The sequence below is a fragment of the Podarcis cretensis genome, assembly GCF_951804945.1.
Source record: "Podarcis cretensis genome assembly, chromosome: 5".
NCBI classification, from domain to species: Eukaryota; Metazoa; Chordata; class Lepidosauria; order Squamata; family Lacertidae; genus Podarcis; species Podarcis cretensis.
In genome coordinates this window covers 99,044,701-99,072,398 of record NC_137174.1, presented here as the reverse complement: position 1 = coordinate 99,072,398, position 27,698 = coordinate 99,044,701, and the positions used below count along the sequence as shown (strand labels likewise).

At 46.1% G+C, this 27,698-nt stretch overlaps 2 protein-coding genes across 3 annotated transcripts; both read right to left on the bottom strand.

Moving 5' to 3' along the window:
- Nucleotides 1-31: 31 nt before the first annotated feature.
- On the bottom strand, nucleotides 32-19,114 carry MUC4 (mucin 4, cell surface associated). Of its 2 annotated transcripts, none has more exons than XM_079977668.1 (11): nucleotides 16,540-19,114; nucleotides 14,542-14,675; nucleotides 13,320-13,484; nucleotides 12,741-12,896; nucleotides 10,675-10,805; nucleotides 9,372-9,460; nucleotides 6,467-6,646; nucleotides 5,059-5,208; nucleotides 3,905-4,024; nucleotides 1,426-1,476; nucleotides 32-216 (listed from the first exon to the last, which is right to left on the bottom strand). In XM_079977668.1, the coding sequence occupies exons 1-11, from the start codon at nucleotides 18,887-18,889 to the stop codon at nucleotides 212-214; spliced, it is 3,531 nt and encodes a 1,176-aa protein (XP_079833794.1). In that variant the 5' UTR covers nucleotides 18,890-19,114; the 3' UTR covers nucleotides 32-211. The 2 variants fall into 2 exon arrangements, with proteins under 2 accessions (XP_079833794.1, XP_079833795.1); XM_079977669.1 differs by having other exon boundaries at nucleotides 1,426-1,473.
- Nucleotides 18,900-27,151, bottom strand: LOC307217466 (uncharacterized protein; the record flags this gene model as incomplete). The annotated part of the gene is made up of 3 exons (XM_079978632.1): nucleotides 27,073-27,151; nucleotides 19,041-22,986; nucleotides 18,900-18,927 (listed from the first exon to the last, which is right to left on the bottom strand). The coding sequence occupies exons 1-3, from the start codon at nucleotides 27,131-27,133 to the stop codon at nucleotides 18,900-18,902; spliced, it is 4,035 nt and encodes a 1,344-aa protein (XP_079834758.1). The 5' UTR covers nucleotides 27,134-27,151.
- Nucleotides 27,152-27,698: the final 547 nt, after the last annotated feature.

Here is a 27,698-nt window from a genome sequence, read left to right as displayed (position 1 = left end):
TATGACTGGGATAAATAACTGCAGACAGAAGTAATGAGGTGTTGAAGGCATTTTATTCAGCAAAGTTGATCATTTCAGCCTTAACGGATTTGGAAGCCGTTTCCCCATTCAGCTCCTGCATAAAACAGAGGAGCAAAAAGGAGTCCGGTGGGCGAATCATTGACGTTGATCTGCGGCGAAACAAGGTCTGGAGGAGGAGGAGGAGGAGATCTCAATCTGGAAGGTAAAGAAAGTGGGAGCATCATTATCTGCTTCTAAAGAAACGTCAGCATCTCTGCCTTGTGACAGGTAGCTGGAGAAAGGCAAATTGATTCTATTTCTGGTTCTCAGACCTTTTAGGGAAATCTTTGCCTATTCTGCTGTGTGTTGTTGATGACCCTGGTACGTGCCAATTTGCACAGTTTTGGCAAGGTTTACGGTGCCCCCATGAACCCTGGAATGCTCTTCCCTTTGCAAAAGAAGACCAGGAAGCTGTATTTCAAGAAAGTTTCCCCTCCTCACCCCTCTTTTCACCAAAGAACCCCAGACAAAGTTTCTAAGGAATGGAATATAGACCGAGGTGATTATCTGAGAATAACAACCCTGAGATGTCAACCACTGAGTCCTGTGCCCTTTCACAGTGCAAATCTTAGGTTCTTTGGGAACTGATATACAATGAATGGGGGGGGGGAATGTTTAAAACAACATTTGTCAAAAAACCAGAAGCCTTTGTATTAGGAATTACAGGTGCCAACATCCCAAAAGACCAGAAAAGACTGTTCATGTATGCGACAACAGCTTCAAGGATGCTACTAGCCCAAGGATGGAAGGAACCAACAGTACCGACCAAGGAAGAATGGCAAGCCAAACTGCTGGACTACGCAGAAATGGCAAAACTGACTGGGAGACTCAGGAATCAAGAAGATAATGACTTTAAAAGAGAACGGGGGAAATTCACAACTTATTTAGGAGACCATTGTAAACAAATAAAAACGTTAGCTGGACTTTAAAAATAACTTGTAAAGAAACGAAAGACATGGATAATTTAGAGAGATGAAAACTGTGGAAAAGGTAATGATACGTAGTTTTAGGGGGAAAGTATTTTAAGGACCCATGCAGGGGACGGTGGGGAAGTCACGAGATTCAGAGCACCTCATATATGGATATGTTAAAAGCTTTTTCTTTTCAATATTTTAAATTTGTTCTTGCAAAAACCAATAAAAAATATTTCAAATAAAAGGTTCTTAACAAGCCTAGGTAAAAAGGTGCTTTGCCCTTAAATAAGTTGGACTGCTTTGCTTCTCCATGAAAGCTTTTTCTCACTGAGTGCAAACGTTCTGCATACTTGGAAGCAAGAAAAATGCCATACATGAAGCACAGGTTATGTGCAAACATGTGCACGCACACCAAATCCCCTGTATTGCTGCACACCCCACCCATTCTTACCTCTGTTTTCCTCTGATTTGCTGTCCACCTTCTCTTCCGATGAAGTCGCTGCTGTTAAAAAACAAAACAAAACAAAACACTGGTTTACGCCAACGCCATGCAATATATCCACCTGATTTGTATGTTGGTGACAACAGAGGGTTCACCAACAGGAATAAGAATCAGAAGCTCAGCTGGTGCCCAGGCCCCACATATTGGAGAACGCTGGTCTTCTCTGCAGAGCACACCTGCGGCCCAGTTCATTCAGTAGGGCAGGGCTAGCCAGCATAATGGTGCCCTCCAGTCCATTTGGAGGGCGCCATGTTGACTACCCCTGCATTGGGGCCTTCAACTCATGCAGAGAACCATGTCTGGTTTAGAGGTTGCAAATGAAGGATCAACTTGTCCTTCAGCCATAAAAAATCTCCGGCTTTCAGGGAATGGTCTGGATCTGAAGACTGGGGAATGCAGTTGCAGGCAGATCAACTCCACTCAGAAGAGGAGGGGGAATATTTGTGTGCTCCCCACCCCACCCCGCCTCCAGGGTTTTCAGAAGCAGAGAGAGAGGCAGACACAGACTTAGAAGCTGAACAAATTAGGGAGGAGTTACCCAGCTACGAGATAATGACAAGGGATCCAGAAGGGAGGGGGCAGCTAGGAGACACATCAGTTGATAATATGGGGGAACCCCCCCCTCACCACGGACTCGGAGGTCCAAACGTATCAGAGATCAAAAGAGGGGGAGGAACTTCCCGTTGGAGTGCTCCTTGCGTCAGAATGAGGATTCAGAGTAGGCAACTGATCTCCTTGCGGAGGGTTGTCTGTGCTTGCAACATGATGCTGCAATAAAAGGACTATAAATCTATCAACTGCTCGTTAATTCTTATCTGTGAGCTACTGAAGGGAGAGGGGAACTTCCACGCTTGACACCGGCTGACCTTGGGCAGCTCAGAGTCGCTCAGCCTCCTTGGGCTGTCATGAGGACAAAAGAATGTTGTGCATTGACATGCTTTGTTGATATCCTTTATTTTTATGTCATTGTTCATGCTTGTTCTTTGTATTGGTGCAGGAAAACTTTAAAACTATGCATGAGAGAGAGAGAGCTCCCCTCAAAAAAAAATTGCACACATCTAAATGTGATAGGAATTTTGAGGTCTTTGATATATGTTAAATGTTCATAAGTGTACCAACCAAGCACGTACAGTGGTTCCCCGCAAGACGAATGCCTCGCAAGATGAAAAACTCGCTAGACGAAAGAGTTTTCCGTTTTGGAGGTGCTTCGCAAAACGAATTTCCCTATGGGCTTGCTTCGCAAGACGAGGATGTCTTGCGAGTTCCTGCGGGGGTTTTTCCCCTCCCCCCCCCCTTTTCCTAAGCCTGATCCGCTAAAAGCCGCTAAACCGCTAATAGCGCTAATCCGCTAAACTGTCAATGGGCTTGCTTCGCAAGACAAAAAAACCGCTATACGAAGAGCCTCACGGAACGGATTAATTTCGTCTTGCGAGGCACCACTGTACATAGATCAGCACAGGAAAACTGACCTGGAACCATTTTTTATTCCCAAACTGTCCCAAACTGACCAAATGTTTTCTCTGCAAGGTCAAAGGAAAATGGAAAAGCCTCCCCATTGTCTTTTCCTTCACAAATCCTGTCTTAAGGGTATGTCTGTGTTTGAATAGGGTGTGGGCCTGTGACCTGGCCCAGGAACTAAGTATTTATCATTACAAAAGACTGGCCAGGCTCCCCAGGCAATCCAATCAAGTATCCTGCCAGACAGGAGATAAACAACGACAGGAGAAAAACAACGTTCAAATTTCTGTTTTAGACCGCCTTTTCTGTCATGTAGGTACGATGCCACGAAATTAAAAGACGCCTGCTCCTTGGGAGAAATGCGATGGCAAACCTAGACAGCATCTTAAAAAACAGAGACATCACCTTGCCAACAAAGGTCCGTATAGTTAAAGCCATGATTTTCCCACTAGTGATGTATGGAAGTGAGAGCTGGAACATAAAGAAGGCTGATCGCCGAAGAATTGATGCTTTTGAATTATGGTGCTGGAGGAGACTCTTGAGAGTCCCATGGACTGCAAGAAGATCCAACCTCTCCATTCTGAAGGAAATCAGCCCTGAGTGCTCACTGGAAGGACAGATCCTGAAGCTGAGGCTCCAATACTTTGGCCACCTCATGAGAAGAGAAGACTCCCTGGAAAAGACCCTGATGTTGGGAATGATGGTGGGCACAAGAAGAAGGGGATGACAGAGGACGAGATAGTTGGACAGTGTTCTTGGCCTCTGTTATTATCTCCTACCAATAGGGAACCTAAGTAAGGACTCTATATGGGCTCTTGGATACCCCATAAGGGAAAAGGGCCATTTTTGTTTACAACATAAATATGCGTGCAATCCATTTTGCATCCTGTGGATATGGCAGAATGAATGAACGCCATCTGCTATTGATCCCAAGGACTCTGTTCCTGCCTTGCAAAGATTGAGTGCTCACCCCGGATTGGAGGCCTGTATCCGTCACAGCCGATCTTTGGCCTTTTCTGGCTGTACTTATCACAGAACTGGAGGTTTCCGGACTGGTTACAGCACCAGTCATATAATTTCAACTCTTCGTCTGCAAACAGGAATTGCGAGAAAGAAAGGAAAGGAAAGGAAAATTATCAGAGCCTGATTTGGAAATATTTCAGACCAAGAGCCTGACTTGGACAGAAGGTGGGAGATTCTGCTGGGAGATTCATAAGGTTATCAATGACCACTAGTCACAATGGCCGTTTTCCACCTCACAGTCAGAGGCTCTATGCCACACAATATCTTTTGCTGGAAATGGCAAGAGGGAGGAGTGCCCTTGCGCTCAATTCCTGCTTGCTGGTCTCTCACAAAGATCTGGCTGGCCACTGTGAGAACAGGATGCTAGACTACATGGACCATTGGCCAGATCCAGTAGGGCTTGTGTTCTTTCATTGTCTACTAGAGTTAGGGATACAAACACTTGCTGTGTTCTGCTGTGGGATAACCAGCTTCATGTAACCAACTTGCTAGTGCATGAAGGGGTTAATACTATAGAGTAAGCTGTCCTGTCAGGTTTAGCTAAGTCCACTCCCTCTCACCCAGGAAGGAACTAGACAATCAAGCCTTTGTTTCCCTTCCAGTCTCCCTGATGAACTCAGCTCTCTCAAGCCATTATTGTGTTCCTATGCCCATAATTTAGGAACTTTTACCACTTTCTGACTAGGTCAGGTTTTACTGCCTGTGCAACTTTTCTGACTGATGCATGGAAAAGCACATGAACCTGACCTTTGAAGAGTTTGTAAGTAAAACATTTTTTAAACTTACAAAACGTGTGGTCTTTTTCTACGCTGGGGGAAGAAGGAAGTTTTGGAGCTCACAAAGGCATAGTTTAAAGATCTAACAACCTATAGTTCCACACTTTGTGATTTTAAATCTCTGCTGGGGTTCTCTCACCATAAAGTACTTGCCCTAAACCGGGATCTTGTCACCCAGGGAATTCTCCTTTTTTATATATGTATAATACATTTCCCCCTCCTCCTGCACCAACACCTACAACCTCTTGTTAACTTGATAACTTGTGGGTATCTTGTGGGTAACTTGTGGGTATAACCATTGCACAGCCTCCAAAGTACAGCTTACCACTGTTCGGGGAGCTTCTTGAACCCTTCCAGACTCTTTCCTGGCGACCTTCCACAAGCTGGTTCTTGCTGTTATAAAGACACCGGACCCCAGCACCGTACTTGTTTGAGGCAGAGGAATACAGCATGGTTAAGCGAGAGTCCGGCAAACCTGCAAAGGTTAAGGATGTTAGTTCTGTGTTGCAGATCTTCAGGAGGGGGCGGGTGTGCAAGAAAAGAAAGGCACCGTTCTTAAACCCTTCAAATTTCCCCAGCTGAAAAGACCCCTCTTGTACACCTCTGTCCTTACACCATGGATCACTGCTTCAAACACCCCCCAACTCCATTATTACACAACACTGATAGGCCATACCTTCAGGTATATTGGGCCTCAGCCCAGTATACCTGAAGGAGCGTCTCCACCCCCATCGTTCTGCCTGGACGCTGAGGTCCGGCTCTGAGGGCCTTCTGGTGGTTCCCTCATTGCGAGAAACAAAGCTACAGGGAATCTGGCAGAGGGCCTTCTCGGTAGTGGCTCCCGCCCTGTGGAACGCCCTCCCACCAGACGTCAAAGAGAACAACAACTACCAGACTTTTAGAAGACCTCTGAAGGCAACCTTGTTTAGGGAAGTTTTTAATGTTTGATTCTATTTTGAATCTTCTGTTAGGAACCGCCCAGGGTGGCCGGGGAAACCCAGCCAGATGGGCCAGGTTTAAATAATAAATTATTATTATTATTATTATCTACAAGGCAGGAGGACCCATGTAGGGGCATCAGAAATTATGACAATGCAGAGAGAAATTGATGGCTACGCAAAGCTGCCGTAAAGGTAAAGGGACCCCTGACCATTAGGTCCAGTCGTGGCCGAACTAGGGTTGCGGCGCTCATCTCACTTTACTGGCCGAGGGAGCTGGTGTACAGCTTCCGGGTCATGTGGCCAGCAGGACTAAGCCGCTTCTGGCGAACCAGAGCAGCGCACGCAAACGCCGTTTACCTTCCCACCGGAGTGGTACCTATTTATCTACTTGCACTTTGACATTCTTTTGAGCTGCTAGGTTGGCTGCTAGGAGCAGGGACCGAGCAATGGGAACTCACCCCGTCGCGGGGATTCGAACCGCCAACCTTCTGATCGGCAAGTCCTAGGCTCTGTGATTTAACCCACAGTGCCACCCGCGTCCCTAAAGCTGCCTTACACCAAGCCAAAACACTGGTCCATCTCACTCAGCATTGTCTACAGTGGTTCTCCAAGGTTTCTTGCATTTTGCAGGGGTGGACGCTGCACGAAAACGTGCTTCGTCATGGAGCTATGGGGTCAACGTCATTTGAGCCACACAGCAACCGAACTGGAGAGCTGCTTTCGATGCATTCAGTGGTCCGAGATTGGCTTAAATCCAAGCAGTGTGTCCGAGTCACAGGGCTGGCCACGCACCTTTTTTGCTGCGGGAGAAGCGATCGTCCGACAGCCCCTGTTGCAGAGAGCAAGGGCAGGGTGGCAAGTCCTTGTTCCAGGCAGACGGCTGCCCCTCATGGCTAAGCCAGTCGAGGCACCGCTGCCTGTAATTCACCCGGATGCGGCTGTCCAGCTTGTATACCCAGAGACCACGCACACCTGGAAGGAGGGTGCAAGAAAACAGGAGGGAAATCAAGGGCGTGAAGCTTAATTTACTTACCGTATTTTTTGCTCTATAAGACTCACTTTTTCCCTCCTAAAAAGTAAGGGGAAATGTGTGTGCGTCTTATGGAGCGAATGCAGGCTGTGCAGCTATCCCAGAAGCCAGAACAGCAAGAGGGATTGCTGCTTTCACTGCGCAGCGATCCCTCTTGCTGTTCTGGCTTCTGAGATTCAGAAAAATTTTTTTCTTGTTTTCCCCCTCCAAAAACTAGGCGCATCTTGTGGTCTGGTGCGTCTTATAGAGCGGAAAATATGGTACATCCCTAGGAGTGCTAAAATGCTGAGGGAAAGGAAGACGTAGAATTGCAGCGGTAAACTGTGTTTGATTTTAGGGTGGAATTGAAAAGGAGAATGAATTTATATTTAATTGGCTAAGAAGGGCTGCTGAATAATGGTTTATAATTAAGGATGCAAAAAGGGAAAGGTATGGGGAAGTCCGGGAAAAGAGGGCTATGGAAATAAGGTTAAGAAAATATGATTTTTATGTTTGTTTTTATGTTGTTTTTGTTTATGTTAAAAAATTTGGAAATTAATAAAAATTTTATTTAAAAAAAAAGAAAAGAAAATATGGTACATCCCTGCCTAGCTGCCCTAAGTCTATCGAACTCCTTCCAGATCTCTGCCATCATTCTGGTAACGGAATAACGGAATAATCCAAGTGTGTTTTGGGACTCCCGTCCTGACCTGGACCACGAATTTAGTGAGAAGCTTTTAACCGCTCCGAAAAGTTTCAGAAGACGCCAGCCAAAATGATCAAGGGGGTAAGGAATTCCCCTTCGAGGAACAGTTGCAGCATTTGGGGCTTTGCGGTTTAAAGAAAAAGTGAGTGAAAGAAGACAAAATAGAAGTTCACGAAATGGTGCAAAAGTTTTCCCCCCTCTCACACTGCTAAAATTCGTGGGCACCCAAGGAAGCTGAATGTTGGAAGGACAGATAAAGCTCCTTCACGCAGCTTGAGCATTTCCCTTAGGGGCGTCTTTTGTGGATGCTGGACTAGGTGGGCCATTGGCCTGATCCAGCAGGCCCTCCTTGTGTTCTTAAAGGCCAAAGGTTGCAACTCTGCACCCCAATCCTAGAACCAGAAAACAAAACCACATTTGAAAGAGGCTGTTTAGAACAGGGGTCAGCAACCTTTTTCAGCCGTGGGCCAGTCCACCGTCCCTCAGAGCATGTGGTGGGCCAGACTATATTTGGGGGGCGGGGGGGGGGGAATGAAGGACTTCCTATGCCCCACAAATAACCCGGAGATGCATTTTAAATAAAAGCACACATTCTACTCATGTAAAAACACCAGGCAGGCCCCACAAATAACCCAGAGGTGCATTTTCTGCTCATGTAAAAACACGCTGATTCCTGGACCACCCGCCGGCCAGATTGAGAAGGCGATTGGGCCACATCCGGCCCCCGGACCTTAGGTTGCCTACCCCTGGTTTAGAAGCTTCTAATTTTCAGACCCCCTAAGTGTCCCTTTTTTCCAGGGACAGTCCCGGATTTACAGAAGCCGTTCCAGTTTCTGATTTGGTCCCAGAATGACCCGCTTTTCCTTAGGACATCCCTATTTTCATCTGAGAAAAGTCGGAGGGCACGGAGTTACACGACCCCTGAACCAAGGAGATAAATAACTATGCAACCTTTAGAAGACATCAGAAGCCAGCCCTGTATAGGAATGGTTTTTTTTTTTTTTTAATGTTTAATGTTTTATTATGTTTTTATATGTGTTGGAAGCCACCCAGAGGTGGGTGGGACAATCCAGTCAGTTGGGCAGGATATACAGTGGTGCCCCGCAAGACGAACGCCTCGCAAGACGGAAAACCCGCTAGACGAAAGGGTTTTCCGTTTTGGAGGCGCTTCGCAAAACGAATTTCCCTATGGGCTTGCTTCGCAAGACGAAAATGTCTTGCGAGTTCCTGCGGGTTTTTCCCCCTTTCCCCCCTTCCCCCCCCCCTTTTCCTAAGCCGCTAAGCCGCTTATCAGCTGATCCGCTGATAAGCCGCTTAACAGCTGATCGCTAAAAGCCGCTAAACCGCTAATAGCGCTAATCCGCTAAACTGTCAATGGGCTTGTTTCGCAAGACGAAAAAACCGCTATACAAAGAGCCTCACGGAACGGATTAATTTCATCTTGCGAGGCACCACTGTAAATAATAAAATGGCTATGATGATGTTGATGGAATAGAACATCCCTATTTTCATCAGAGAAATGTTGGAGGGTATGAGTTTTGCTTTCTGCGAGCACAAAGCGGCTTTCAGACCCCTGTCAGGATATCGGGGGTGGGGGGAGCTTTCTGAGCAACCTTCATGGTTCCACATGTCAGTTGTGGTCAGTTGTGATTTATCGGCTACTTTAAAATGAGGCTGTGTTTTAAATTGCATTCTAACCTGTATTTTAAATAGTTTTCCCCCCCTCCCTTCTCTTTTCCCCCTGTTATGTTTTTACTGTGATTTTATTGGTGCTAGCCGCCCTGAGCCCAGCTCTGGCCGGGGAGGGGTATAAATAAAATTTATTTTTATTTTTATTATTATTATTATTGGTGGGGCTGGAGGCATAGGTGTGTGGAGCAATGAAAGTATCTTGCTTCTCCTGAACCCCTTTGCAGCCTCGCAGGCGGACAAGAATCTGGTTTGTTTGTGCTAGTGGGTTTCTTGCGATGCGTTGACCGTACCTGTGTTGTAGCCCTCGGTTTGATCTGGCCGGTATTTCTCAGCTGGTGTTTTAGTTATCAGGTCATCGTTTTTAAAATATCCGTCACCACTGTGGGAGAAAAGAAGAAGAAGAAAGCGGATTTTTTAATCTTTCCAAGGATAAACAATATTTTCCCTTCTCAAACCAGGAGATCGTTCAGATCTCAAGTAGCTGAATGCAAAGAGAAGAGACCACATCTCACAGTAGTCATAACCAACTGATCCATCCCCCTTCGCTGTTTGTAAAGGTGTAAAAAGCAGCAGTTGGGATCAGGGCTGGATTTAGGTTTGATGAAGCCCTAAGATACTGAAGGTAATGGGGCCCTTTCTACGTCCAGCTGTCCTTTGTCAACAACAAACTGTCGCTGTTTTTGTGTTGAATATATGCTATATGGTAATTTATGGATCTAATAGGTATCTAAAGCCATTTGCACATAACAAAATATGTATTTTATCAAAGTAATTGTTGAACTTATCTTATATTTTAGAAATGTACATCCAGCTTTTTTCCCCTTTAAATTTTTTGGGGGCCCCCAAGAGAGAGGGGCCCTAAGCTATAGCTTGTTTAGCTTATACGTAAATCTGGCACTGGTTGGGACTTTTGACAAGAAATTGGTGAATATGTAGTTTGGCCCCATGATTTCAAGTCCATGTGCAGGAGCCAAAGTCTCCCTCTTCATCCATATATATATATATATATATATATATATATATATATATATAAAGGGACCCCTGACCATTAGGTCCAGTCATGACCGACTCTGGGGTTGTGGCACTCATCTCGCTTTATTGGCTGAGGGAGCCGGAGTACAGCTTCCGGGTCATGTGGCCAGCAGGACTAAGCCGCTTCTGGCGAACCAGAGCAGCACACGGAAACGCTGTTTACCTTCCCGCCGGAGCGGTACCTGTTTATCTACTTGCACATTGTGTTTTCGAACTGCTAGGTTGGCAGGAGCAGGGACCGAACAATGGGAGCTCACCCTGTCGCGGGGATTTGAACCACCGACTTTCTGATCAGCAAGTCCTAGGCTCTGTGGTTTAACCCACAGTGCCACCTATATATATAGGCAAATCTGCAAATTTTCCATTCAGTCCAATGGAGGAAGCAGTTCCAGGTGTACATTCCTTTGCTCTCTCAAGTGGCTGCCACTATCCAAAACATGCCCATATTTCAACATGTACAGATCTCTGAATCATGGCAACGGGGGTTTGACCATCAGTGACAAAGTCCTCTTATTCCTGGCTCATCCACCCATGTCCATTTGGTTAAGGAACTGCACATACCTGGTCCACCCGATCAGCACATTTGCAGGAGCGATTCTTCTGTAATCCCATTGCATTCCACCGTTTTGATAAAGGAACAGCGTGTATGTTCTGTATCCATCAGTGGTTAGGATGGCTTGGTAAGTGTTGGTCTGGAAGATACATAAATAAGAGGTGAGACAGTTTTCCTGCCATACTATCCAGGTGCACATTCAAGGCTCAGGAAGCACTTTTCATAAAGTGGCGTTTCTTATTCTACCTTCACAAATAAAAAAGGAATAGGGAAGTCTATGCATATTACGCAGCCACCACAAGCCAAATGCAAATTGCTGCTTCAAAAAAAGTTCTCTCCATCTCCTTCCGACATCTGGAGGGCACCATGTTGGCTAATCCTGCTCAAGAATGACTCTTTTTTTTTTTTTTGCAAAATCTCCAAAAAAAAAAAAAAAAAAAGGAAGAATGAGGTTTTGAGCTATTTTTTTAGGAAATTCCCCAAAGAATCAGCATTGGCTGCCATACGACCAGGTTTCCCCAGACATTTTGACCAATTTTTGAAATTTCTTCCTGCTACATCCAGAAAATCCCAGACAAATGGCAGCCCCATGAAATATAAGCGGTGATATGTCCCATGGAAGAGGGAGCAAGCTTGTTTTCTGCTGCTCCAGAGGGCGGGATCTGAACCAAAGGATTCAAATGACAAGGAAGGGAGATTCAGACTCAACAACAGGCAGAATGTTCTGACTGTAAGAGCTGTTGGACATTAGAATGGTCAGTGGAATGGAGTCTCCTTTGTATAGGAGCCAACTCCTAGGGGCCGAGGTCCCTTTGCAACCCCCAATAAAATATTTGAGGGGCTGCTCCCCCAAGTTGATGGGCATCAGCAAGGAGTACTAGTATTATTGTTGTTGTTATTATTGGTTTTTATTGATTTATTGGTTCGTTTGTTGCTTGTATAGGATACCTTGTTTTTTAATGTTTGGTGTTTTGTTGTGTTTTATATGTTGTAAGCCGCCCAAAGTGCCTTGGGGAAACCCAGCCAGATGGGCAGGATATCACATGGGGACATATAACTAAGGGTAAGACAAGTGGCTATGAATTTGCTGAATTAAATTTAAAATGGAATACAAGGAGGGAGGTGAGAGGAAGTCAGGAAAATAAGTTAAAGAATGTTGAGAATTTGAAAGGAGAGATTTTTATTTTTATTTTTCTTATCTTTTTGTTTTCTGTGTGGAATTTTTGATTTTTGATTATTGTAATTTTTCTTTTTCTGTCTCTGATGTTGTTGTTTTTTTTTTTGTTATCTTTGTGGTCTTTATTTTTGAGAAAACTTAATAAAATATTATTAAAAAAAAAAAAAGATGGGCAGGATATAAATTTAAAATTATTGTTATTATTTTTATTTTTATTATTCAAATGGCATACACACCCACCCCCCAATATTTTATTCAAATTGGCACCCTTGCTCCTTCCTTGGAGATTTTAAAGCAAAGGCTGGAGGGATGCTTTAGATGAGATTCCTGCACTGCAGGGGGCTGGGCTGGATGACCCTTGGAGTCCCTCCCAACTCTGCAATTCTAGGATTCTACAAAATAATGAAAGCCACGGAATATATTTGCAAGGCTCCTTAAAATAAGACACTTCATTAAAAAGCGCTACTTGGATCTTTCTTGGAATACCAAAGTACAGTAATAAAGGTAAAGGTACCGCTGCCCGTACGGGCCAGTCGTGTCCGACTCTAGGGTTGTGTGCCCATCTCACTTAAGAGCCCGGGGGCCAGCGCTGTCCGAAGACACTTCCGGGTCACATGGCCAGCGTGACAAAGTTGCTCTGGCGAGCCGGCACCAGCGCAGCACACGGAAACGCCGTTTACCTTCCCGCTATAAAGCAGTACCTATTTATCTACTTGCACTTAAGGGTGCTTTCGAACTGCTAGGTGGGCAGGAGCTGGGACCGAAAGACGGGAGCTCGCCCCGCCGCAGGGATTCGAACAGCCAACCATGCGATCGGCAAGCCCTAGGTGCTGAGGTTTTACCCACAGCGCCACCCAGTACAGTGATAGCAGTTTTCTATTGCTGGAGACAACTCACTCTGCCGTTCTGTCCCTGTGCGGGGTAAGGCTGTGCTTTCACCCAGGTGATCTTCAGTGTCCAGGTAGCTGAATAGGAATACTTCACATATTGCTGAATCTTTGCTTCCACATCACGGACAACGGGGTGTTTTGCAGAGGTCTGGGTAACATATTCCTGCATGCAACAGAGGAGTGTATTACAAATGGGAATCTCACACACACATTTAAACATATGCCATGGAAATAACACACAAGGACACATGTAGCTCCAGAACCATATCTGAAGTTACAGAATACTTATGAGCATCTTAGTACAGTGGTACCTTGGTTTAAGAACAGCTTCGTTTATGAACAACTTGGATTAAGGACGCTGCAAATCTGGAAGTAGGTGTTTTGGTTTGTGAACTTTGCCTTGGATTAAGAACATGTTCCGCTTCCTGTTGAGTGTGTTCCTTTTGTAAACAGAGTCCCTTGCTGCTATGGGAAAGCACGCCTTGGTTTAAGAACGCTTTGGTTTAAGAACAGACTTCCGGAACGGATTAAGTTCGTAAACCAAGGTACCACTGTATAAATATAACAAACCACCCCAAATACTCACCTGGTAAAAGATGGTTCCTTTGCCTCTGGAGAAATCAGCGTTGTCCCAAAACACGGCTATCATCGGCACTTTCTCACGGCCATTAAATCCTTTCGGAGGTGGGTTAGGATAGCTGGAAATATCTTTATCAGAAGCTGGGAAAATTATTTGTCCGTTGTCTGTGAACTAAATGAAGGAGAGGTGGAAATGAAGATGCAGCAAAGTAGATTAAGTTCTGCTTTCAGAATTGGGTTTTTCTGGCAAATTCTAATTGTAAATGTGTCTCAAATGTAAGCTTCTGCTTTCGTTCTGGTTGTTGCTTACATTTTCCCTGTGAAGCACCACGGGCACTTGTGAAAGTTGCCTGATTGTGGCCTAGTTGATCCAAATAGTGTGGATGTATCAAAAGTATTCCATTAACCAGAGCTTGGACCACAGGAAATCTTGCTTATATAAGTTTGTGCTACTGAGACCAGGGATGCACACAAGCAGTTGCAATGCTAAGAAGCATCTCAGCCTAGAATGCCTCGATTTTTGTGTGTGTTTAGTATGTACTAGTGATTGCCAAGTTTATCCAAACTTGGGTCCACAAACCCCCCTGGTGCTACAAAGGTTAAACGGGCAATATATATCTGACAAGGTAAGCAATCTACCACACCCCTTAAAATATTCTGGCAGTCCTTCCAGGTTCCAAGTGGCAGCCAAGCAAATTTGCCAGAGTGCCAAGGAGTGTGGGGTCATCCGGCTTCCCGTCGGCCCATCCAGACCCTCTGCCTCTTTGAAAGACATGGCAGAAATAAATGGGGAGGGTAGGTGTTATGTACTGAGTTGAATAGGATCCAAAATGCAGCAGTCTGATTGGTCCTAGAACAATAGGATTCAGAATGCAGCAGTCTGATTGGTCCTAGAACAATAGGATTCAGAATGCAGCAGTCTGATTGGTCCTAGAACAATAGGGTCCAGAATGCAGCAGTCTGATTGGTCCTAGAACAATAGGATCCAGAATGCAGCAGTCTGATTGGTCCACAGGAGCCACCCAGTCCAGCTCCAGGTGGAAGTGAATCCGCAACCTGATTAGCCTACAGGTGAATCCCGGAATTAGCCAATCACGTGGGGCCCATTGTGTAAACAATGTATATAAAGCAGACATTCTGGCGGAACTTCCATTCCTCCTCACCACTATGAGCTGAATAAAGAGCATGAAATCCACTCTCAACTCCGAGTATATTTCATAAAGACTCACATAGAGGGAGCTGCGCAGTGTTTTCCCCAGTGGGATTCCAATCTCGGGCTTGAACAGAGGTGAATTGAAATCCACTTTCCTTTGAATGTATTCTTTGTCGTTTGCACTTGCTCCGTATGGGAAGAGGGACGCCGCTGCACATCAAAACACAAGAACATTGCAAGGTGGATCTTTCGATGAGTCCTTCCCATCGTTCCAGGATCTACCTGCATCCTGTATTCTGGCCCTCACCTGCGACTACAACTGTGTCTATGTCTCTGAGACTGAACTAGACAATTGGTAATATCACCCAGACTCTGTGAGCGGACTTCTCCTGCTCCCCCCCACAGATCCACAATGAGAGGGGCCCCCAAGATTTGGGGGAGCCGCAGGAGGGACTGTAAAGTGGGGAAAGGATGCGGGTCTCTCCCTCCTATGGATGGTAGTATATCGTGGTGTTTTTATATTTTGTTAGACGCCGCTCAGAGTGGCAGGGTCAACCCGGTCAGATGGGTGGGGTGCAAATAATAAATTCATTATCATTATAAGTAACAAGATGCCACACACTGTAAGAAGCATGGAACTACCACCAGTCGGGGCGGGGGGTCTTTCCTGTCACCTCTGTTATAAAACAATGCATGTTGGTGACACCATTGCACTGGGCATCTCCCCAATTCTGTGAAATGCATTCAACTAAGTCACACAAGGACTTCTAATTAATAATAATAATAATAATAATAATAATAATAATAATAATAATTTTATTTATACCCCGCCCTCGCCGTCCAGAGCCAGGCTCAGGGTGGGTAACACCAATAAAATTACAATAAAATATAATGGGGGGGGATAAACAAACAAACAAAACTCAGTTTATTAAAATACGGGTTAAAATACAATTTAAAATGCAGCCTCATTTTAATAGTAATGGGGCTTTTCACCCCTCTTTTCCTCCGTCTCCTTCTCCCACACACATGCCCCCCCCCCAATTGACTGGAACAGCATATAGGGGGAGGAGAGGGCAGATAGCTCCATCAGCAGATGCTTATACTGGTGAAGTGTTAGCAAATGCTTATACTCTGTTTAGTGCTCTGTTGAATTCCCCCCCCCCAAGTAGGCTGTTTATCAAATACTTTTTTGTGTATTTTTTTTTTTTTTGGATGTGGTTTATTTATTGTTTATGACTTTTGTAATTATGTAAATCTTGTTATGCTGTAAGCCGCCTTGAGCATTGTTTTTTTAACTGTGGAAAGGCGGCATACAAATAAAAAATGATGAATGATGATGATGATAAATCCATTGAAAATGACAGGTGTGACTTGTGCCCATTAATTTTAATGGATGTACTCTGGGTATAACTCTGTTGACTACAACCCTATGCCTCCTGGAGTTCTGGTCTTCAGCTGGTGAGTTGGGTTGCACAGCTGGATCACACAGCCTGACCTAATTCTACCACTGTGCACATGTACAGAAAAATAAATAAATACATGGCATTAAGAAGAGAGTCCCCAAATTCATGGTTGGGCTAAAGACGAGTCCCTGGTCTTGTAAAGGCTGAAGAAAACTGTCTTAGCTCATCACTGTTTGGCAGAGCCAAGTATTTGCAGGAGGTTGGACTAAATGACTACAGTGGTGCCTCGCAAGACGAAAAGAATCCGTTCCGCGAGTCTCTTCGTCTAGCGGTTTTTTCGTCTTGCAAAGCAAGCCCATTGACGGCTTAGCGGATTAGCGCTATTAGCGGCTTAGCGGCTTAGCGGATAAGTGGCTTAGCGGCTTAGAAAAGGGGGGGAGGGGGGAAAAGTCGGAAAAACTCGCAAGACATTTTCGTCTTGCGAAGCAAGCCCATAGGGAAATTTGTCTTGCGAAGCCCCTCCAAAACGGAAAACCCTTTCGTCTAGCGGGTTTTTCGTCTTGCGAGGCGTTCGTCTTGCGGGGAACCATTGTATTGGGCTCCCTTCCAACTCCTCCGTTCTATGAATTTATGATTCCAGTTTATCACAAGGCGATATTAAATTCACTCACCTGGTGATGGTACAGGAACTGGAACTGCAGAGACACGACCTGATTTTGCTGAGTTTCCATTGGCAGTTCCTGCTTTCCCGTCCTTGGAATTCTGGGGTCTTGCATTGGGCTTCTTTGTCTTGCCTTCTGAAGATTTAGTATCTCCTGCAGCGGCAAGGGGGACCTCTGGTTTTCCTTTGCTATTGACAGGTGCGACTTTGCTCACGCCGACAGCTGGCTTACTCTGGGCGGAGGAAGGAGGCAGGGATGAGATGCCGGAACTGGTTGAAGACCCCGACTTCGTGGGCTTAGAAACTGAAGAGCTGCTGCTGGACGTTCCAAGGGCAGAGCTGGGTGCTTCCCCTGAGGAGGAGGGTTCTTTGCTGTTGCCAGATGTGTCTTTGCCCACACCGACAGCTGGCTTACTCTGGGCGGAGGAAGGAGGCAGGGATGAGATGCCGGAACCAGTGGGAGATGATGGCTTCAAGAGTGGTTTTCCTAAAAGTATGGGCTTAACACTTCCTGTGACTTCAGACTTGGAGGACAGAGGAGACGTCCCTCCTTTGATCTCAGGGCCTGATTCTGCCCCAGAAGGCAGTTTCAGGGTATTCGCTGGACTCAGTTGTGTGCTAGACAGGGAAGGACTTGTTCCACCAGCAGTGGATGTGGTGGCTGGACCCTTGTCAGCTGCCAAAACCGAGCTGTCTGCATCACCTCTCCCTTCGGATGCTGTGGAAGAGCTCAAAAGCCCATTGGGTGAGGGTCTGGATTCTTGGGTCTCTGAATCAGAGGGGAAAGAGTCTGTTTTTCCTGCTTCTACGCCAGCTGGTGCCTCCTCTACCTTCTGAGAAGATGAGCCATCAGCAATGACATTTCCTGTGCCTTTGACATACGAGTTGGCGGGTCCAGAGGGCAGTGTGTTAATAGGGGGCGATAAGGCAGATGGAGATTCCTCACTATTCAAGGACCCAAGACCAGTCCCCAAATCTCCTCTTAGAATCTCTGTGCTGACTTCTGCCCCTGGAGAGGAAGAATCTGACCCACCCAGGACATCACTGTTAGAAGGACCGGGCTGTCCACTTACAGACTTTTCTGAACTTCCTGTGTTATCAAGACTTGCCATGTTGTCACTAACATCTCCACTCCCTGGAGGTGGCTGTGAAGAAGATTCTGTGATGCCAGAGACTTGGTTTGCCCCTACATTGGTGGCCAAGCTCTCATCAGAATATGCAGAAGCAGAAGGCAAGGTTCCTCCTGAAGCTTTGTCGATCACAGAAGAGGGTTGAGGGAAAGATTCTGCACCAGTTATTGACCCAGATTTCTCTTCTAGCTGCTCTGCTACGTTTTCTGGGCTCAGGACTGTCTCTGTGGAAGAGGTGGATCCCTTGGTGGCTGTAGATCCCAAACCGGCAGTTTCCACCCCTCCAGTGGGAAGGGAAGACTCTCCGTCACCAAGTCCTCCAGAAAAATCTTCACTTGTCAATGTTCCCAGGGATTGTGATTCTGTGGACAATGCATTAAATGATGCTTCCTTCCCACTCATGTCCTCCTCAGAAGCTCCTGCTGTAGCTGCACTGTCCACAGATGGTTGAGATCCTGCATTTGTTGCTGTCCCCATGCTGGGCGTTTCTACCTCTTCAGTTGACAGAGAGTCTGATGGTGACTCTGCAGCCAATGGAGCTGAGGATGGTTCCTTCTCATTGGACACTATTGTTGCTGCATCATCTAGTGATGGTTGGGATGCCTTGCTTGCTGCTGACTCTGAGCCGGCTGTTTCCGCCCCTTCAGTGGCGAGGGAGGAATCTCTATCACCAAGTCCTTCAGAAACCTCATTGCTTGCAGATGTTCCAGAAGATTGTGAGGCTGTGGGCAATGCATGCAAAGATGGCTCTTTCCCACTCACAGAAGAAATGTCTTCTGATACTCCTCCCTCCTCAGAAGCTACACCCTCTGCTGCACCATCCGGTGATGATTGAGATCCTGTGTTAGTTGCTGAATCCAAAATAGGTGTTTCCACATCTTCAGGGAGGAGGGGGGATTCTCCAAGCCCTCCAGAAACATCTTCACTTGTAGGTGTTCCAGAGGATTGTGAATCTGTTGACAATGGGGCCAAAGAGGATTTCTTTTCACTTATTATGGATTCTCCTCCCTCCTCAGAAGCTACAGCCCCTGTTTCCACATCTTCAGGGAGGGTGGAAGATTCTCCAAGCCCTCCAGAAACTTCTTCACTTGTTCCAGGGGGTTGTATTTCTGTTGATGTTGGGGCCAAAGAGGATTCTTCTCCCTCCTCAGAAGCTACAGCCCCTGCTGTTGCTCCACTATCTACGGATGGTTGAGATCCTGTGTCAGTTGCTGGCCCCAAACTGGGCATTTCCACCCCTTCAGTTGACAGAGAGTCTGACTGTGGCTCTGCAGCCGATGGAGTCGAAGATGGTTCCTCCCCACTGGACACGCTTGCATTAACTAGTAGTGGTTGAGATCCTTCCCCTGCTGCCTTCTCAAAGCTGGCAGGATCCACCCACTCAGTGGAGAGGGAAGGTCTTCCTTCAACAAGTCCTTCAGAAACCTCTTCACCTGCAGATGTTTTCGGTGATTCTCCAACTGATGAACCCAAAGGTGCTTCCTGCTCACTTGCAGCAGAAGAGTTTTCCCACTGTTCTATACCTTCAGAAGCTCCAGGTCCTGCAGAATCTTGAGATGGTTGAGATCCTGCACTGGCTTCTGATTCAGAGATGGCAGTTTCCACGCCTTCGGTGGAGGCAGTTGCTGATTGTAACTCTGTGGCCAATGGAGACAACGATGGTTCCTTTCCACTTTCAGCGGAGGTGTCTTCTGATTCTTCTCCCTCCTCATAAGTGACAGGTCCTGCTCTCACTGCGTCATCTGGAGACAGAGTAGACTCCTCGCTATCGACTGATGGTGATCCATCAATTTGCACCTCTTCAGCGGAAGAAGAGGAAACTGGTGGCTTTGAGGCTGACGGAGCCAAGTATGTTTCCTTGCTGCCGACACTGGGAGAGCCTTCAGATGGTTCTGCTCCCTTATCTGTTGCTGTTGCAGCATCTTCTGGAGAGAGTTGAGACTCCATACTACCTTCCAAGTCTGAGTCAGTACCCACTATCCCATCATTGGAGGGGGAGGCCGATGGTGACCCCATGTCTATTGGAACCAAATCCAATCCTTTCTTACTAAAAGTATCTTCCAATCCCTGGGCCTCCTCAGAAGTTGCAGAGCCTGGATTTAATGCAACATCTGGAGACAGCTGATAGGAGACTGGAGAGCTAGTGGACCCACTAGGATCAGCTCCTGATGGCTCAAAAACAACGGAAGGGGGGGATTTTTCACTTGGGTTGACTAAGGGAGATTCTTCTCCTGAGGCTGTGTTTCCTACTAATGTCTTGCCATCCTCTACAGGTGGTTGACTTGGGGTTTCCCAATCAGCCGCAGCTCCTGGTGGCCCTGCAGGCAGCTCTGATCTTTCAGTGGGGCCAATTTCTGCATCTGAAAGTGGGAGATCCGTTCCAGCTTGGCCCCCGCTGTTGGTTGTCCCAGCTACTTCATTTTCAACCAATCCAGTGCTGCCCTCACCATCCCTGCTACCTTCTAAAACATCAGTGCCTTGGGGGGAAGGACCAAGGTTGTCAGAAGCTGGGCTTGAGGAGGCTTCGCCTTCTTCGTCTTCCACACTGAAGGACCTAGAAGAAGATGCAGAAGAGGGGGTTTTTTCTGATGACTCTTGAGCTTCCATTGAATTTCCACCACTTTCAGGAAGGTGAGTAAGATCTCCAGATTCTGCATCTGTCACCTCTGCAGGGCTTGGTGGACTGTTCTCTGCTGCACTTCCTGGACCTAGCTGTGGCTCTGGGGGCAGAGTGTTGACTTCGTCCGGAAAGCTGCTGCTATCTGAAGGGGATCCCTCTTCAACTGCTGCCTCTGAGGTGGCTCCTACTGTCTCTTCTCTGGAAGGTAAGGCTGATACCTTGCCTAGGTCTTCAGAAACATTTCCATCCTCAGCGGCCTCTGTTTCTGCAGGAGCCAGTTCAGGCTCTGTGATGGACACTGGGGAAAGAGATGCTTCCTCCCTGTTCACAGCAGCAGAATATCCTAGTTCCTCTGGCCCCGTGGTGACCTCTGAGCCTGCCCCCATGTCATTGTCTGGGGGTAGGTGGGAGAAAGGTGGAGAGCCAGGTGGCCCATTTGATGGAGCTTCCATTGCATCTGTAGCAGAGGGACCAGAAGGTGACTCATCAGGAGATGTGGAGGGGAAGGTGGCTTGTCCTCCCAATGGATCTGTTACCACCATGTCCTCTGCAGGTAACTTGGATTCTTCAGTATCCAAGATCTCTGATCTTCCCACAGGTGGGATAAGCTCCATGCTGGAGAGTGGGGAGTCTGTCTCGCTCTGGCCTTCGCTGCTCGTTTGTGCGACTGCATCAATTGTGGCTGATCCTGATGCAACATCTGGTCCTGTAGCTGCCTCATTTCCTTCAGGAGAAGAACCAACCTTTCCAGGTGTTTCGCTGGGGAAGATCTCTCCCTCCTCCTGCTGAGAAGGTGTAACACTGAGAGACATAGGAGAGGTTGTTTCTTCAGACGACCCCTGAGCTTTGGATGCTGTTTCATCCTCCAGGAGAGAAGGAGGGGATGTATTGGTGTCGGGCAAAGTCCCTGGTACCTTCTCTGCTACCCCAGCTGAATTTATGGTGGTCATATCTGAAGAGGGCTCGCTCTGGGTTGATACTGTGAGCTGCTCATTCTCTGCCACCTCTGAACTATCTGTTTCCACACTAGGATTCAAGGGGGAGGCTGCCCCACTGGCAAGGCCTGCAGAAACTTCTTCTCCAGCAGGGACATCTGTTCCTGAAGAAGCTGGTCCTTGCTCTGGAGACACTGAAGCAAAAGATGCTTCCTTGTTGCTGTCTGGGCTTCCAGAACCTTCCTCTGCCTCTTCGTTAGTTGTGGAAGATGCCTGGGTCTCACTATCCTCAGGTAACTGTGAAGCAGAACCCAACACCAATGGGAGTCCAGCAGGAGAAGACACTTCCATCCTCAGTGAAGGTTCAGAGGGAGCATCACTGGGAGATAAAATGCCGGGTGGACTGTCTAGCGTGGACTCATCTACTGGAAGGGAACTGGACGATTCCGCACTCAGCAGGTCTTCTGATTCTCCAACGGGCACATCGGCCGTGTTTTCAGGGCCAACTTCTGGGCCTGCAGAAGAGGGAACAGCAGTTGCCTCTGTATCACTTTCGGGCTCTCCTGCAGACAGAGAACTATCTGCATCACCCCTTCCTTCTCCAGGAGCAGATTCTACATCCAGAGCAGCTTCATCAGCAGAAGGCAGTTGAGTGGAAACTGCAACAAGCTCACCGGGTTCTGATGACTCCGCAGTTGTGTCATCAGACTGCAATGAACCAGATGTGGGCAATTCTGGCGGTGGCGTCACAGCATCTCCCTCTGGAGGTGGTGGAGGAGAACTTACATCAGCAGGAGCAGCTCCTGCTTCTTCTACAGGCAGCTCTTCTGTGTGGCTGGAAGGGTCTGCTCCTGGGTGCGAGGACGGGGCTGCAGCCTCACTGCCAGCATCTGGAGAAAGATCTGGAGTCTCCTCATCTGCTTCTGGGATGATGTTTGGTGTTTCCTCCCCCGAAGCTACGCTGGGGTTGAGCTGGAAACCCACGTCGCTTCCCCCGGTGTCCACGTCCATTGCCTCCTCGTCTCCAGCAGCTGGTGGCGGAAAACTCATTTCGCCAGAAGCAACGCTGTTAGCCCCTTCTTCGGAGGGGGATGCCCGTATCCCTTCACCGCCGGTTGCGCTGAGAAGAGATGTGCTCGTTGTGCTGGGCTCCAACTCCATGAGAAGCTCTGTTCCTCCAGGCTGCTCAGAGGAAGAAGCAGAAAGCAAGATGGGTGCTGTGGATGTTTCTTCAGTCCTCTCCACGGGGGATTCAGCTTCCTCTTCTTCCTTAGAGAGCAAGATCACAGGTGTGGCTGCTTCTTTAGACACCACTGCAGCTGTTTTAGCTTTCCCTTCTTCCAAAGAAGAGTTCGTCCTAGCCGGGAAGACGGCCTTTCCTTCGACATGGACTTCTGTCGTTTCCTTGGCATTCTCTCCTGGGGGTGTGATTCCTGGGTTCTTGGGACCATCGTTGGAAGAAGCCACGTTTCCTGCAAGAGTGGAGGCCGACGGAGAACCTGACCTTTCTTCCTCCACGGGACTGGAAGAGTTCGCTGAGCTAATAGAACTCAGGTTTTCTTCTGGTTTCCCAAGGAGAGGACTAGGTGTATATAATTCTGTGGCTTGGATTTCCTCCATGAAGACAGGCGCCTCTGTGGACGGAAGCATGGTGGGCTCGAAATAGTCACTGTCTGTGCCCCAGGAAAGGCCATCACTGGTGGTGGTGAAGGCTCCCAGGTCTCCTTCTTCCCATTCTGTGGGAACTGGGACGGCAACTGTTTTCCCAGGCGCTGCAAGGAGTTGACAAAAGTAAGATGGAAAGTTACACGTTTGCATCAGCAAAGGACTTGTCTGTCATTCAAGATTGCTTTGTAAAACACTCAGAGGTTCCAGACCCTACAAGTGTCCCTATTTTCCAGGGACCGTCCTGGATTTACAGAAGCCGTTCTGGTTTCTGATTTAATCCTGGAACGTCCCGCTTTTCCTTAGGACGTCCCTATTTTCATCGGAGAAATGGGAGGGGGTATGGAGTTATGTGACCCCTGAGCTAAGGATTTTTTCAATTATAATCCAATGACAGCCTCATTATAACAATGCCAATTTGCAATACAATTACTAATATCAATCATTCCAATACCAAATTATATAGTTTAGATCAGGTGGTTCCCCCATTGATGATTTTCTTTATTGCTTCATTCCAAAATCTTATTGATTTCAATGACATTCCAGTCATAATAATAAGCCCTTATACAACAGCTGCAATATTTATAACTTCTATTAGTGTTGACACATTAAATGATTTGCAAGACTACAAGTGAGGATCTCGTACTGTATCATTATTCTTCCTGTGTATGACATTTATTCTATCCATGATGTTTCTTCCTGTCCTTGTAAAATGTTATGTCTAACTTTTCCTGGTTGTTGCTGTTGTCCGTCATGCCTTGAGCAGGGCTGATATCCATTTATTATGTTTTTATCCATTGGAAGCTGTGCAGTGTTGCTGGAGCAACCAATTCAGATGGGTGAGGTATAATAATAATAATAATAATAATAATAATAATAATAATTAATAATAATAATTTATATATACCCCCGCCCATCTGGCTGGGTTTCCCCAGCCACTCTGGGCGGCTTCCAACAAAATATTAAAATACAGTAGTCCATCAAACATTAAAAGCTTCCCTAAACAAAAGCAACTATAGTCCACATCGCTTAGAATTTTTGGGCCTAGCATACCCAATTTGAATTGCAACTGTTTGCATCAAATTGATTAATTTTTTGGTTGTATATATTTCGACAATCCCCAAATTTGAGAGTCATCAGCACAGATGATGCACAGGTGTGGCGATCTGTCGTGGGACAACCCCATTGAAGAAGATAACAGTGATATCCCAGAGTCCATTTCTGGTTGCGAAGGTCCCCCATGACAGTCCAAGCTTCAGGGTCCCCCAAATGTAGGTGTGTCACTGGCGGTTCCCAGATTTTTTTCAGGTCAACACCCCCTGGGTTCCATACTCAACCCCAATGTCCCCTACCCTATGAAAATAGCATTATTCCAAACAGCAGTTCGCATGTCCCACTGAAGAAGACAATAACACAATAAAATTAAAGAATTAATTGCATGGCTATTTAAAATTCATTCCAAACCACTGAGTGCAATTAATCCAACAAAACAGATGAACTTGATCCAGAGACACCAGCTTTTCAAAATCTGGTAGTCATTTACACCCCTAGGTAATCCCACTTCCCCCTTTGGGAACCACTTGTTGTCAAAGTCATTTAATGTTACATAAAATGGTGTATAATTGTAACTGCATTTAAGTTTCTGTGAAAAACATGATCATATGATGAAGGCTTGTGTTTTTCCATAGCAACGGTGGGATGGGCTAGCTTTTATGACTGAGTCATGGGTTTTTGGATAGGATTCCCAAGGACACAAAACTGTTTTTTTCCAAGGACACACAATCTCCCTGGACACTGGCCAAAATTCAAGCAAGCTGTGAATAATAATAATAATAATAATAATAATAATAATAATAATATTCTGCTCTTCTTCTGAAGATCTCAGGGTGGTGGTTCACAAGATAAAACTACAGGATAAAAAGAAGTGTCAGATTTCTTTTGATTTTTAGCTGGAATACTGGTTTTGGGCAAAGAGATGTTATTGAGGCTCATACTGGGATCAATCTATGTAAGAATGGAAATAAACAACTGAGACAACATATCATTCATTGTTTTTGCAATGCTTAAACCAAGTATCTGCAAGCAAAGCTGTAAAACGCTTTTCTTTTGTTATGAGAATTTTTTTCTGCACAGAAGGTCATGATCCTTAGTGGCTTGTGCAAAGTGCTTTTATGAATAATTTTTGCTATAGGTTAGGTGGCACAAGGGATGTGTTTATGGCAGTGGCTTGAAAATGTTTGGGGACTCCTGGCTTATACTGAATCAGACCCATGGCCTCACTGGCCCAAATAGGACTGATTTAGCCAGCTAGCCCTGGTGATCATCTAATGTTTATTGGATGGATTTTCCCCCTAAATTGATTTTTGAATTCTGAATTTATTGTTATTCACGTTTTATACTGTATTTTATGCTGTTTTTTGTTGCATCAATTAAGTGTTTTAAATTTGTTGTTAGCTGCCCTGAACCCGGTTTTCTGAACCAGGAAGGGCGGGCTATAAATAAAAATATATTATTATTATTTATTATGGACCAACCAGCTCAGTAGTGTATACCGAGTGTATGATTCGTACTTTGCAGGGGGTTGGACTAGATGACCCTCAGGGTCCCAACTCTGCAATTCTATGAAATCACAAATTATGAAAACTAAAACAGCAGGAGAAAAAACAACAACACACAAACACACAAACACACACAATGAGTACCTGAAGCAACACCAGCACCAAACTCACAATCTTGTTCAGAAAGGAAAGTCTCCAATTGCCAGCAAAACACAGATACAGAGGAAGATTGCCTCCTGTTCTTATTACCTTAACATGGTGGGACGTGGTATAACCTTACTTCATTTTATCTTTGCAATAATCTTAGCTTCCCTTCTGACAGCATATCATCGCAAGAGCTGTTTCCCTGAACAAAGTTGGCGATACACATTCATTTTCAGTTAAAACATTAATCGTCAATTAGACTCTTCCGAACCCTGGAATACGGATGGATGAAACCTGCCAATCTCAGCTTCTCATTTTTCCAATCTTGAATTCCGTTCTCCAGACTTCCACAGTGATTCACTTATTTTTTTAAACCTCATGAAAACTCATCAGTGAAGTTTTCCCTGACATATATGTTATATGCATTTCTATGTACGCTTTCCTCTGATATATGTACTTTTGTGCACATCACGTGGTTGGAGGACGGCATTGTGGAAATCGGAGAAGTGTGTATTCCACAAGATAATCGTGTTTCACTTCGCGTCTTGGTTCGAGAAGTGAAGTTTAGGTGCTTTCTTGTTAAAATGCAAACAGAATCAAGTTTCTTCCTCCAACCCTCCCTCGGGAAGCAATCCCTTGCCTGACCTTCTCCCCAGTCCAAGTCTATTTTCTCCACCTATTTCTATATCAAGTTCGCTAAGTAACTCATAAGGAGTTACTTGGGGGAAGGAGTAGAAGAGAGTGTCGTGCTGTTGCTCTTAGGTATCTTCTGTTTACTACACAGCCACTGGGTTGAACAACTTCCATCCAAACCAGTGCTTTTCCACAGTGATGCAGAACACTGAAGCTGTCAAGAGGAACTTGGATTTGGCACACACATTGCCAAAAGAATACAAATTTAGCAGGAATTAATGAAAATAATTCTGAGGTCCTAGTACATCCCCATACCGCAGCTACGTGTTTTTAATGAAAGCTGGATCCAGACTGCTTTGTAGCAGGGATTCAAGCGGAAAGCAAATATGACTTTTTTATTTTTTAAAAAAACAGACTGTTTGCTGGTAGGAAAGTGACAGTGAATGCACTGGAAAGTGTGGGATGGCGAAACGCAAGCAAACCAGGACGAATGCTCAATGCATTGCTGTATAATCACCCCATAAACAAACCAGAATGAATGTGCAGTAAAGATCGGACATAGTCTAGACTCTGTCCCCTGCATAGGCTTTGTGCAAGCGAATCTAGTGGATGCCGAATAAACAGGAGCCCCAAGAAATTTGGGAGAGAAAGCAGGAAAAGGCAGCACCTGTACAGCAGAACCTGTGGCCTGTTTTTGCTGGTGTGTGGATGCAAGCAGAAAGTTCTCCTCTTCGCCCAGAGGAAAAGGTTTCACTCTGCATCACAGCTTAATATCTTAGGCTGGCTGAGCTTGCCTCCACCTCTTGATCCTAATTGGAGCAGATTCACAGAGAGCAGCCAGAAAAAGAATAAACTTACCGCACAGAAGCCATGCCCAGAAACCTGCCAGGGCCCAAAGCATCCCTCTCTGTCTCCCCATTTGCCCAGCAAATCGAATTTGTTAAAGGGGGCCAAGTCGTTTGGCAGGACTTGCGTGGACTGCCTCTCAGGAGATTCCAGTCATTTATAGGATATGCGTGCGTGGGCTGGAAGCCCCTGACCACTCCCATTCCCTCCCCCCCTTTTGCAGGAGGCTGGAAGGGGCTGAAATTAATAAGCCAACCTCCTCCCCCTCAACCCCCCCCCACCTGCAAGACCTTCACTTCCCAGTCATATGCAATGCATATCAACCAAATGACACTGTGCCACAAACAAAGAGCTGGAACAAACCAGGTGCGCCTTGCTAAAGGTGCCTGCAAGAGACGGAATATGTAATATGAAGTCAGACGACTGAAAGGCAATTGCTCTTAACTGCAAGCCCCTGGGAAATGGGGGAGCAGGAGCACCTCTTTAATTTGGCGAGGTGTCTGAGTAATGCCCAAATAGTGTCTTCAGCTAGCATCTTGGTTTTTTTTTAAGAAAAACACATTATTTTATTATTTTCTCACACGTCGTTTAGTCGTTTAGTCGTGTCCGACTCTTCGTGACCCCCTGGACCAGAGCAT

Bases quoted from the DNA above. Each gene is read 5' to 3' on its own strand.
- MUC4 (XM_079977668.1), bottom strand. From the start codon at position 18,889: ATGCCCAGTTTGGGGCCAGCAACTGACACAGGATCTCAACCATCCGTA. The intron at 14,676-16,539 runs GTGAGTGAATTT...TTTGATGTGCAG, and splicing joins AGTTCCTGTACCATCACCAG to CGGCGTCCCTCTTCCCATAC. The intron at 10,806-12,740 runs GTGAGTTGTCTC...TGTATCTTCCAG, and splicing joins CACAGGGACAGAACGGCAGA to ACCAACACTTACCAAGCCAT.